The sequence below is a fragment of the Camelus dromedarius genome, chromosome Y (assembly GCF_036321535.1).
Source record: "Camelus dromedarius isolate mCamDro1 chromosome Y, mCamDro1.pat, whole genome shotgun sequence".
Taxonomy (NCBI): Eukaryota; Metazoa; Chordata; class Mammalia; order Artiodactyla; family Camelidae; genus Camelus; species Camelus dromedarius.
This window is the reverse complement of record NC_087473.1, coordinates 12,740,115-12,753,555: the sequence shown is the minus strand read 5'-3', so window position 1 is coordinate 12,753,555 and position 13,441 is coordinate 12,740,115. Positions and strand designations below refer to the sequence as shown.

Sequence of the window (13,441 nt, the reverse complement as noted above, 5' to 3'; positions counted from 1 at the left end):
TATATATATATATATATATATATATATATATATATATATTCAATACACTTCTATCAATATCCCCGTGGTCTTTTTTGCAGAAGTGGAAAAGCAAATTCCCAGATGTATATGGAACTGCAAAGGGCTTGAATAACCAAAACAATCTTCAAAAGTAGAACAAAGTTAGAAGACTCATTTAGCAATACCAAAATTTACAGCAAAGTTACAGTTACCAAAGCAGTGTGGTACTGGCGTAAAAATAAACATACTGAGCAATAGAACAGTATCAAAAATTCAGAAATAAATCCATCCAAGTATGGGCAATCCATTTTCAACCAGATTACTAAAACCCACTAACAGGGAGATAATGCTTCCCTCAAAATGACGTCAGAACAAACTGGATTTTCACGTGCAAATGGACATTTTCCACATCTAAATGAAGTTGGACTTTTACTTCATACTATATGTAAAAGTTAACTCAAACTGGATCAACAACTTCCAGGTAAAAGCTCAAAATATTAAATTATTTGAAGAAAATAGAAAAGTTTCATGACACTAGGTTTAGGAATGGATTTTAGGTAAGAGTTTACAAACAAGAGCAACTAAATGAAAAATAGATAACATGAATTTCATCAAAATTGAACATTTGGGGGAAGGCTTCCTAGGAACATTATACAAAAAAAAAAAAAAAAAGGAAAACGGCAATTTCTAGAGTGGGATAAAATATTTGCAAATCAGGAGAAGCGGTCTCAGGCTGCCTCTGAAGCAGTAACCGCGCGGACTGTGGGAGGCAAAGCCGAAGCTGGAACCACACCGACGTCACTGCCCCTGTCCTCTTTTGCCCTCGCCGTCCTGCCGGAGACCGCGTTTTCGAAGGAGAGCGGCTGCCCACGTCTGGAGCATTCACCCCTGTCAAGCGGGCATTGACGGACCCGGCAGAATGATGCAGTCGATGCTCTAGGACCTTCTGCGACCGCCTGCGAAGCTCTGGGGAGGGCACAACCGTGCCAACCCTGTGAGGGCGCCCCCGGGGTGAAGGATGAGCAGCCGCAGGCCGGGCGGACTCCGAACAGCTCCACTAGTGGTCGGGTGGGGGTGGCCGGCCGACCGGCCAACGGAGCCCCTCGTGAGGGTGTTGGCCATGTGCGCCTCAGAGATTCTCCAGGAGCTGAGCAACGGGGACACGCAGCAGCAGCGGCAGCAACAGCAGCCACCATGGCATCCTGGGGCCTCACCTCCCACGGCCCCGCGGGCGCGGGAGCCCAAGGACTGCACTGGGGACAGACGTTTGACAACAGAGAGGGCAAGGAGCTGGTGGCTTCAGGTGAAAAGTGTCTCAGCAAGGCGGGGGAGGCCTGGTCCCAATGCAGGTTGGGGGTGCTCAGGAGGAGCCTGCGGTGGGGAAGGATGGGAACAGAGGTTCGGAAAAAAATTTTTTTAATTTGCATATATTTGGTTAAGACTTAATATTTAGAATGTGTAGAATGAAATCCTACAACTTACAACAAAAAGAAACAATCAAACTAAAAAATGGGCAAGGGACTTGAAAAGACAATTCAAAGAAGGTATGCAAATGACTAAGAAGCACATGAACAAATGTTCAACATCTTTAACCAGTAGAGTAATGTGAATCAAAACTTCAAGTGAAAGGCCACTTCACACCCATTAGGACAAGAAAGAAAGGAAAGAGAGAGAGGGAGAGAGGGGGAGAGGGAGAGGGGTGGAGAGGGGGAGAGGGAGGAAGGAAAAAGAAAAAAGAAGAGAAAAAGGAATAGTGTTGACAAAGGTTGGAAAAAGTGAAATCTTATATGTTGTGATGGAAATGAAAAATGGTGCAGCTACTGTGGAAGTTAGCTCATTAGTCCCTCAAAAAGACAAACATAGAATTACCACAATGTAATCCCAATCTAGGTATCTATGCCAAAGAATTAAAAACAGGGACTCAGAAACTTGTACAAGAATGTTGATAACAGCACTATTCACTTACTCAAAAGCTGGGGGTAAATGTTTATCATACGAGTGGGTAAACAAAAGGTGGTATACACAAAAAGTGAGATATTATTTATTCACAAAAAGAAAGTTCTGACACATACTACAATATGTGTAAATTTTGAAAAAAATGCCAAATGAAAATGAAACAGACACAAAATGTCAAAATCGTAATGATTCTAGTTATGTGAAACATCTAGGCAAATTTACAGATATAAGCAATAGATATTATCAAGGCCTATGGAATGAAGAATAAAGTTATTGCTTATGAGAACAAACTTTCTATTTGGAGTGATGATTAAGCTTTGAAAATATATAATAGTGATAGGTGTAGTACACTGTGAATGTAATTAATGTCACTGAGTTGCACACTTTAAAAAAAAGTCTTAAATTGATTATTTTATATTGTACATATTTTATCACTATAACTTTTTAACAAGTAGATCTTAAAATAGTATTTTCTATTTCTTTAAGGTTGTATCTGTATGAAATAATAGCTATTCACTAAACCTACTGTGGTGATTGCTTCATAATGAGTGTAAGTCAAATTATTATACAGTACACCTTAAACTCATACAGCACTGTATGTCAATTCAATCTCAATAACAATGCAGAAGAGGTGGAGTAAACCTTAGAGGAAATGGCATAATGAGATGTTGTTTTAACAGGTTAATTCATATAAGGAATAGTTGAAGTATGGAACAAATACTATTAGTTTATACAAAGTGGTGTTAAAGATTTCTTTGAAGCAGTGGCAGCCAAGATGGTGGAGTAGGAGCCTGAGCTCACCTCCTCTCACGGACACTAACTGAAGGACAACCATTAATAAAAAAATACTGGAACCTACTTATGGAGAGGGTGTAGGTGAGTGATAGAGTGCATGCTTAGCATGCACAAGGTCTTGGGTTCAATATCCAGTACCTCCATTAAAATAAATAAACCTAATTACCCCCCAAAATAAATAAATAAAAATTGATGTTTAAAAATAACAATTAAAAAATTCTAAAAAAATAAACAAAAAAACCTGGAACCTACCAGAAAAGATCTTTCATAACTTTAAACATAAAGAAGGAACCAATGGGTAGAAGAGGCATACTTGGAATATAATCAAATCCTATAACCCCAGGTGGGCGACCCACAAACTGGAGAATAATTATATTGCTTAAGTTCTCCCATAGTTGTGAGAGTCCTGAGACCCACACAGAACACCCCAGCCAAGGTGTCTGGTACTTGGAAGACAAGTCCCCAGAGCTCTTGGCTTTGAAAGCCAGCAGGGCTTAATTGCAGGAGCTCTGCAGGACTGGGGGAAAGAGAAAATTTACTCTTAAAGAATGCACACAAAATCTCACACATACTGAGGCCAAGGTCAAAAGCAATAATTTCACAGGAGCCTGGCCCAGACCTACCAGCTGGTCTTGGAGGACTTCCTGGTGAGGTGGGGAGGGGAGAGGGAGGGCTGGGACATAGACATGGTGGCAGACGTAACAGGGAGTATTCATCTGCCTGAACTCTCCTTTCTGGAAGTGGATATCTTGCTTGGGTCTTTAGCATCAAGACCTAGCCCCACCCAACAACCTGTAGGGTCCAGTGCTGAGATGCCTCAGGCCAAACAATATATTGGGTGGGGACCCATTCCCACCCATTAGCAAACAGGCTGTATAAAGGCTTTCTGAGCACACAGCCACTTCTAGACATGGTCCTGTCTGGCAGAGGACCAAAACCCATCTTCACTCACCAGTGGGCAGGCACAACCTGTTCCCACTAAGAAGACTGCAGAAGTCTCTAAACTAGCCTTGCCCAGCAGGGATCAGACAAGAAACTGTGTTCAAATAGATATGGAATGAGTCTGCAAACACAGGGCAGACACTACCCTGGGTCCAGCAAGCCACTCACCCTTGGGCAATGTGGGAGGTATGCACTGCTGGGATGCATATGACATCTCCTATAAAGGGCCACTTCTCCAAGGCTGAGAAATGTAACTAACATACTACATACATAAAAATACAAATAGAAATTTAGACAAAATGAGGTGGCAGAGGAATATGTTCCAGACAAAGGAACAAGATAAAATTCCAGAGTTGAGTGATGTGGAGATAGGCAATCTACCTGAGAAAGAGTTCAGAGTAATAATTGGAAAGATGATTTTAAAAACTTAGAGTGGATGCACAGAGCAAGAAATTAGACATTTTCAACAAAGAGTTAGAAAATACAACTACGAAAAAGAGTTGAAGAATACAGTAACTGAAATGAATATTACAATAGAAAGAACCAATGAGAGAATAAATGAGGCAGAAAAACATATCAGTGAGCTGGAAGACAGGGTAGTAGAAATGACTTCCACTTAACAGAAAAAAAAAAGAAGAAAAGAAATGAGGTCATGCAAAAGAACTCTGGGACAATATCAAGTGCATGAATATTCACATTATAGGCATCCCAGAAGGAGAAGAAAGAGAGAAAGGAAGGACCTGAGAAAATATTTGAAAGATAATAGATGAAAGCTTCCCTAACTAGGAAAGAAAACAGTTATCCAAGTCCAGGAAGTGCAGGGTACCTAAGAGGAACACACTTCAACATATTGTGATTAATACGGCAAAAATTAAAGATAAAAGGACAATATTAAAAGCAACAAAGAAAAATTAACAAGTAACATACAAGGGAATTTCCATATGACTATCACCTGATTTTTCAGCAGAAACTCTGCAGGCTAGAAGGGAGTGGCATGATATATTTAATGAGCTGAAAAAGAAAACATAACGAAGAATACTTTACCCAGTAAGACTCTCCTTCAGATTTGACAGAGAAACCAAGAGCTTTGCAGGCAAGCAAAAGCTAAAAGAATTCAGCTATATAGACTGCTATACTAAAACCTTATCGTAACCAGAAACCAAAAATCTATAATAGACAAATATACAAAAAGGAAAAGGAATCCAAACATGACACTAAAGATAGTCACCAAAATGCAAGAGAATAAAAGAATAAAAGGGGGGGGGGACCTAAAACAACAAATCTAAAAGAATTAACAAAATGGCAATAAAAACATACATATCAATAATTATCTTAGATGTAAATGGACTAAATGCTCCAATCAACAGACACAAACTGGATGAATGGATATAGAAACAGGATCAATATATCTGCTGCCTACAAGAGACTCACTTCAGGTCTAGGGACTGAAAGTGAGGGTATGGAAAAAGGTATTCCACATAAGGGAAAAATCAAAAGAAAACCAGAGTACCAATACTAATTTTAGACAAAATACACTTTAAAATAAAGACAGTTGCAATAGACAAAGAAGTACACTACATAATGATCAAAGGATCAATTCAAGAAGATGGTATAACAATTGTAAGTATATATAGAAGCCCCTGAAAATATAAGGCAAATGTTAACAGACATAAAGGGAGAAATTGACAGTAACACAATAATTATAGTGGGGGACTTTAACATCCCACTTGTATCAATAGATAGATCATCTAGACAGAAAATCAATAAGAAACAGAGCTCTCAAACAATACATTAGACCAGATGAACTTAATTATATTTACATAGCATTCCATCTCAAGGATACACATTCTTTTCAAGTGCCCATGGAACATTCTTCAGGATAGATCAAATGCTGGGCAAAAAAGCAAGTCTTGGTAAGTTTAAGAAAACTGAAATCATCTCAAGCATATTTTCTGACCACAGTACTATGTGGCTAGAAATCAACTACAAGAAAAATAGTATAAAAAACAGAAACACATGGAGGCTAACAGTATGCTACTTAAGCAACCAATGGATCACTGAAGAAATTAAAGAGGAAATCCTGAAATACCTATAGAAAAGTGAAAACAAAAATATGATGACCAAAAACCTATCAGATTCAACAAATGCAGTTCTAAAAGGGAAGTTTATAGCTATACAAGCTTACCTCAGGAAAGAAAAAAAATTATAAATAGCCTAACCTTACCACAAAAACAACTAGGGAAAAAAGAAGAAACAAAACCCAAAGTAAGTAGAAGGAAAGACATCATAAAGATCAGAATAGAAATAAATGAAATAGTGACTTAAAAATAGAAAAGATCAATGAAACTGAAAGCTGGTTCTTTTAAGAGATACACAAAATTGATAACTATTTAGCCAGACTCATGAGGGAAAAAAATGGGAGAGGATCCAAATCAATAAAATCAGAATTGAAGAAGTTACAACTGACACCACAGAAATACAAAAGATCATAAGAGAATACTACAAGCAGTTATATGCCAATAAATTGGACAACTTTGAAGAAATGGACAAATTCTTAGAAATGTACAATCTCCCAAGACTGAATCAGAAGGAATAGAAAAGATGTACAGACCAATTACTGGGACTGAATTTGAATCAGTAATTTTAAAACTCTTAGCAAACTAAAGTCTAGGACCAGATGTCTTCACAGGTGAATTCTACCAAACACTTAGAGAAAAGATAACATATATTCTTCTGAAACTATTTGAAAAAATTGCACACAAAGGAACACTTCTGAACTAATTCTATGAAGCTACCATCACCCTGATACCAAAACCAGAGAAAGATATCACATAAAAATGAAAATTACAGTCCAATATCTCTTATGAAAATAGATATAAAAATCTTCAGCAAAATACTAGTGAACTGGCTGAAATAATACATTGAAATGATCAACTGGGATTTACTGAAGGGTGTAAGAATTTTTCAATATCTGCAAATAAATAAATGTATATATCACATTAATAAGCTAAAAAATAAAAACCATATAATCATCTCAATAGATGCAGAAAAAAGCTTTAAAAACTCTTCAGAATATGGGCACAGAGGAGTGCACCTCAATATAATACAGGCCATATATGACAAACCCACAGTTAACATCATACTCGATGGTGAAAATCTGAAAGCATTTCCTCTAAGATCAGGAATAAGACAAAGATGCCCAGTCTCACCACTTTTATTCAAAATAGTTTTGGAAGTCCTATGCAATCAGAGAAGAAAAGGAAATAAATAATCCAAACTGGAAAAGAATTAGTAAAACTATCACTGTTTGCAGATGACATAATACTATACATAGAAAATCCTAAAAGATGCTACCAGAAAATTATTAGAGCTCCTCATGAACTTGGTAAATTTGCAGGATACAAAATTAATATACAGAAATCTGTTGCATTTCTATACATTAACAATACAATATCAGAAAAAAGAAATTTAAAAAGCATTTCCCATAATTCCAATTATCATTGCATCAAAAAGAATCAAATACCTAGGAAAAAACCTATCTAAGGAGGCAAAAACTTGTACTCTTGAAAACTATGAGACATTGATAGAAGAAACTGAAGATGACACAAACAAATGAAAAGATATATGATGGTCTTGGATTGGAAGAATCAATATTGTCAAAATGACCATACTAGCCATGGCATTGTGCAGATTCAGTGGAATCTTTATCAAATTACAATAGGTCAATAAATCAGCAGATGAGGTGTTGGGGCAGCGAATACTGACTTTATTTGGAAGGCTGGAAGACCAAGAAAATGGCAGACTAATGTCTTGGAGAACCATCCTACTAAAGTCAGAATTCAGGCTCCCTTTATACTACAGGAGAGGGTGTATGGTTGGTTGGTGCATACTTCTTGGTGTAGGAATTCTTTGTTCTTGTAGCTGTCCATGTGGATCAGGTCATGGTGCCCCTGTAAAACCTCTAACAAAATGTAATTTTCTATTCTGCAAATTATTGTCTTCATATAAGTGCAAAAGTATTAATATCCTTAAAGGTCAGAGCCTTGAGAATAAGGTGCTCCTGTATATTTCAGGATAAAGGCAACATTCCTTTATAAAAGGTGCAGAACTAGCAAGACTAAGCCTAGAAAACAGGGCACAGAGTTAAAGCCAAAGAAACAGATCTAATGTGGAGTCAGATTTGTTCTTTTATGTTACACCCCCAGGTGAATGACAGAATGTCTCTAGTGATTTGGCCATTGCAATCCTATATTTGTCCCAGAGTACAATCTACATTTCTCAGCACTCTCATTGACTTTACCAGTATCACTGTAGGACCCACAGATCTGATTCTGTTAACAATTTGCTGGGTGTAAGTTCACAGTTCTTCTGTTAAAGGAGTTCCTTAGGAGAGAAGATTCTGGGAAGAAGGCAGGATAGGAAAGATCAGGAATCTATCTCTCTGCTTGACAACAATGTACTGTCAAAATGTAATGTTTGTACTGTAATGTAATGTAATAATGTAATGTCTTAGACTACACAGTCTGTTGAAACTTGCTGCAATGAATATGGTGCTACAGAAAATTTTTTCTGAGAGTGATTTCATTTTCTTCAGATAAATATCCAGAAGTGGAATTGGTGGATTATATGATAGTTCTATTTTTAATTTCTTCAAGAACCCCCATAATAAGGAAGAGGTTCCTTTCCACAGTAGATACAAGAACTTATCATAACACCAATAATGAACAATTCTTCCCTTTTCCCCACAAACTTGCCAACACTTATTTCTTGTTTTTTAGTAATACTCATCTGTCAGTGACCTTTACTTAAGGCCGTGGGACACAAAGCCATGATCACAGCATGTTTGTAGTATGCAGTAAATAATGATTGTACGCATGCATCAGTTATATAAGTTTTAGAACAAAGAAAATAGAAGTACGCATGCACTAGAGATATTCTGTAAGCCTCATGAACAAAGAAATTGACACTGCACGTGTGCTGGCAGAAAATAGATAAAAGTAGGACAGCTGCACCGTACCAGGTGTGTACCACCTTTGTGCAAATAGAATAAAGTGCAGTAAAGTCCATGTTTACTCCAGGTCAAGTCTGTTTTGTGGTATGGCAGCTCCTCATGCATTTTTTCCATTGGGCAGCTCACCTCCTCGAATCCCATTTCAGCCTCCGTTCACCCTCCCACTTCAGGCTGACATCATGTTAACAGGTGTGAAGTAATGTCTTACTGTGCTTTTTAATTTGCATTTCCCTGATGATGAGTAATGTTGAGCATCTTTTCATGCACCTGTTGACCACCTGCATATCTTCTTTGGGAAAATGTCTACTTAGATCCTCTGTCCATTTTTCAATTGAAGTTTGGGTAGTATATTTTGTTTGTTTTCTATTATTTGAGTTACTTATATATTGTGGATATTAACCTCTTATCACATATATGATTTACAAATATTTTTTCCCATGAAAGGCTGCCTTTTTATTTTGTTGATTGTTCCTTTGCTGTGCATAAACTCTTAATTTTGATGCAATTCAAATTCTTTATTTCTGCTTTTGTTGTCAAATCCAGAAAATCACCACCAAAACTGATGTCAAGGAGCTTATATGAAAGCTATTACTACTGCAATTACTATTATTACAATTTTTACTGTATTATTGTAATTTTAGTTTACAACTCCACATTTCATTTTCTATACAATTTAAGATACAGACACTTTTAAAACTATTGTTTATGTTTTTGGAAACATGAATAAATATGTAACTTTGCAACATCAGCAACTGGAAGAGTTGGAATGGAGCTGAAAAGGAGCAGAGTTTTTATAGATGATTGAACTTAAGTTAGTGTAAACTGAAACTAGAGTGTTACAGCTTTAGGATGTTAAATGTAAGCCCCATACTAACCACAAAGAAAACAGTTTCAGAATAAACACAAAAAGAAATTTGAAAGAAGTTTTAAAACTTTCATATTGTAAGTATTTTTTAAAATTTCTGTATATTCTAATTTTCACATCCAAAAAAAAGAAAAAAAAAAATTCTGGCTGGAAAGAGACTGCCTCTTTCATGCTAGCCAATTCTTCAAGACAGCAAGACTCAGCAGAGACCATGCCTTTGATATGCAAACTAACCAATCCAGAAACATACCTCCTATCTCTTGTTCCTGTACCCCAAAAGGCAGTATTTCTCTGCCTTAGACATCCAGGGCCAGGTGTGAGGCAATTAGGAACCACCCTATAGGTTAAAGTTCACCAAAATTGTTCAAATTAGCCAATCCTAACCTGTTATCCTGTCCTGCCCTTGGAAACCCCAATAAAGGCCATTCCTAAATCTTTGCTCTGTTCATGTCTTCTGATCATCCTGGCATCCTCCTCATATGGCACTGCATAGCATGGTGTTCCCCATCTTTGGAACTTATTAGTATCCTTTGTTTTTCCTAAGCCTTTCCTGTGTTTCTTCTCATGAGAACATCTGATCATTTTTTTAATAAAATATTAAAAATACAAGTTTCATTATAAAAAAAAAAATCAAGAAAGCACAAAAGAAGACCATAGTACAGGAAGTTAGGGACAAGAATAAGTATAAAGTGCTTACAGAAAACAAATCACAAAATGAGAGAAGTAAGTCCATCCTTACTGGTAATTACATTAATTTGTAAGTGGATTAAACTCTCCATCAAAAGAGGCAGGATAAAGGAAGGAATTTCTGACACATGCTAAAAAATGGTTGAACTTGAGGATTATGGTAAATGAAATTAAGCTGTAACTAAAAGACAAATATTGTATGATCCCACTTATACACAGTACTGAGTCAAAATCATTCAGACAGAAAGTAGAATGGTGGCTGCCAGGGGCAGGAAGAAGAAGGAATAGGGAATGCCAAGTTAACTTCTAAAGGGTATAGAGTTTCAGTTTCATCAAATGAGTAGAGTTATAAAGATGGATTGTGGTGATGATTACACAGACTGCATTTAATATCACTGAACTGTACACCTACAAAATGTTAAGACAAAAAAATTGATGCTATGTGTATTATACCAAAATAAAATAAAGGAATCCCTAGGACACTGGTTTCCTAAATGAATTTAGTTGTAAACTTGTGTTTCATTTTCAAAGTTTCAATGGGGATGCTCCTTGGTTCCCCTTGCCTTTTGACTATCTTTTAGGGATCACAATCAGCCCCACAATACAATGAATAAACATCAAAGTCAAAGCACTCAACTTCCTTAGTCCCTTCATTTGCCTATACTTTTCACTGCACATGCTAGGGAATTTCCTTTCTTCCATGCATGTGATGGAAAAGAGGGACAAAGGAAATCTCACAGGGATGAAAGATTTACGAAGCAAAATGGCCAAAGACTTTACATTTTGATTCGTAAGTAGGTATTTTGATCTTCATCCAAAGTTCTTCTGTATATAAAACTCCTAAAACCCTTATAATTTCCTAAGCAATGAGAACAATAGATGCATCTTTTATTCTAATATCTAGCTTTTGTTGCTAGCTTCTGAAATTGCCCCAAAGAAATCAGGAAGGTGAAATCAGTGTCATTTTTTACTCATAAAACAAGCTTGTTTCAACTATGAGTTTATGTTAATAAGGGGGCTTTTGCAAAGCCCTAGATGATGACTGGATGGAGGCTAAAATATTTATACAAAGTGAGTCTGTGTGGGAGATTTTCTTCAAAAATGAAAGAAAGAAGTGAATGGAAGTGGGTAGGACAAAACTGACCATGACTGATCCATGTTGAAGTTGGTTCAGAAGACCATGGGGATTTATTTGACTATTTTTATACATTTTAAGTCTCCCTAACTTTAAATTAAAAAAAAAAATCCCACTTGGTTCATTAGATCACTAGTTTAAGAAATGCTTGCAAACAACTGAATTAGAGAAAACACTGACAAAAACTAAGAAATACTAATTATACTTATTTGCACAACAAAAGAATATTTATTTAAGCAGTTATCAACCAAAATTTGACAATTCTGTGATCATAGGAAGTAAAAAACAAATCCTTTCACCTACAGTTCTATTTTTAAAAAGGGTTAGTGACAGAATTTTGATAGTTCACTGAAAATAGGTATCAACATTAGCAATCCCAGCTCTGACCACCCTGACTATCGCTGCCAATAAAATATGGCAGTTTTCTTAATCAGAAAGCAAACATATAAACAAGTTATGTCATACAACTTACGATGTTTCTATGAGGTCAGCAATTTATTCTAGTGTCTAGAATAGTGCCAGTTGAGGTGCTCAGTAAATGCCTGTTTTATTAATAAAGTAACGAATACATGAAAAATATATAAATGAGTTCTAAATCTTTGGGGGGGGGCGCGGAAGGGCAGGTTAGTTAGGTTTATTTATTTTTAGCGCAGATACTGGGGGCTGAACGCAGGACCTCATACAGGCTAAGCCTTTGCTTTACCACTTGAGCTACAGCCTCCCTGAAATGAGTTCTAAATCTTAACTGAGGGAATATAGCATTTCATGTCACTTAATGATAAGGACATAAAGCTTAAGGGTACACAAAAAACAACCATAAAGCAACAGAATTTTTCTGATCATATAAAACACACTCTTAGCAGTGTTAGCTAGTCAGAAGCTGCAAAGCAAGCCCTTCATCTGCTCAACCACAGCCTCTAATACTGATCATTTGTTTTTTCCACCATGAATAATGAACACTCAAGAAGGGGTCCTTGGTGAGCAGCACAGAATTTATCTTCAGTTGTCTTGATTTTACTTCCTTACTACAATTCTGTGCAGCTATAAAAGCAACCATATGCAAGGCAAAGCAGGGAAAAGTAAAACAGAAAGTTGGGAAACACAGGAGGCCAGTACACTGCCACAGAAGTAGGCACTTTTTTTTTTTAATTGGTAAAGGTGGGATTTAAAACAACAAAAATCCCCCAACTCTCTAGGAAAGAAACACTTCCAAATGGAAACCTGTCTGAGTTGAGGATATGGTTTATAAAGGTGTATGTCAAACAATGAAGTTTATTGAAAAATATTTCTTTGGAGCATTTCTATATTGGCCCTGAGACATAAATAAATAAATATCTGCATGCTCTACATTCCAGTAGCAAGCAGTTCTCTGTTGGATTTTAAAGTTTCAATAGTTCAGGAAAGATAGAGAGGGCATAACTGTCTTCATTGGCTTAGCCAAGCTGTTTGCTTGGCTGCTAATTTCTAGTAAGTAATGCTTTGTAAGTCTTTACTTCCACTGTGAGTATGTATACTAAGAAACTGACCAAAAAAAAAAAAAAACAAACAAAAAAAAAAAACTTAAAAAATAAAGATTTGAAGTACAAATAGATAGCAACAGATGACATCTGTAAGCAGCATAAAGCTTTCAGTCAGCACTACTGACAAACTCTAATGCCCATATTATGTTTAACATCAATGAAATGAGATTTTAAAAATTACAACTTTAATTCAGTTTCAAAGAAAGACAGGTTACACTAGGGAAGACATTACAGGCTAATCAAAAAAGAACCTATGATTAAGAAATTTTCAAGGGAAAAGAGAGAGAAGAAAGACACAGGAAGAGCTGGATTTTCTTTTACATTTGTGTGACTTAGCTAGTTTACTCATCCAAAGCTTCATGGAGGAGACTGCATTTTATATATAATTAGTATACATTAGGCAAAATGTTATATCATCTGGCATTTTAAAAGAATATTTATGCGGTATTATTAAATAGAAATGTCTTTTGTCATGAGTTAGTTCTAAGATTTCTGAAGAAATACTGGGTAGACCCCAGTGGGGGGTGCAG

At 36.5% G+C, this 13,441-nt stretch overlaps 1 protein-coding gene across 2 annotated transcripts in view; it reads right to left on the bottom strand.

Moving 5' to 3' along the window:
* Positions 1-614: 614 nt before the first annotated feature.
* Positions 615-13,441, bottom strand: part of LOC135318472 (protein WWC3-like) — a 57,757-nt gene continuing 44,930 nt past the window's right edge. For both annotated transcript variants that reach the window (XM_064483425.1, XM_064483424.1), the window contains one exon: positions 615-1,371. In XM_064483425.1, the coding sequence (XP_064339495.1) occupies positions 729-1,371 (643 nt within the window). In that variant the 3' untranslated portion in view covers positions 615-728. The remainder of the gene's footprint in view (positions 1,372-13,441) is intronic.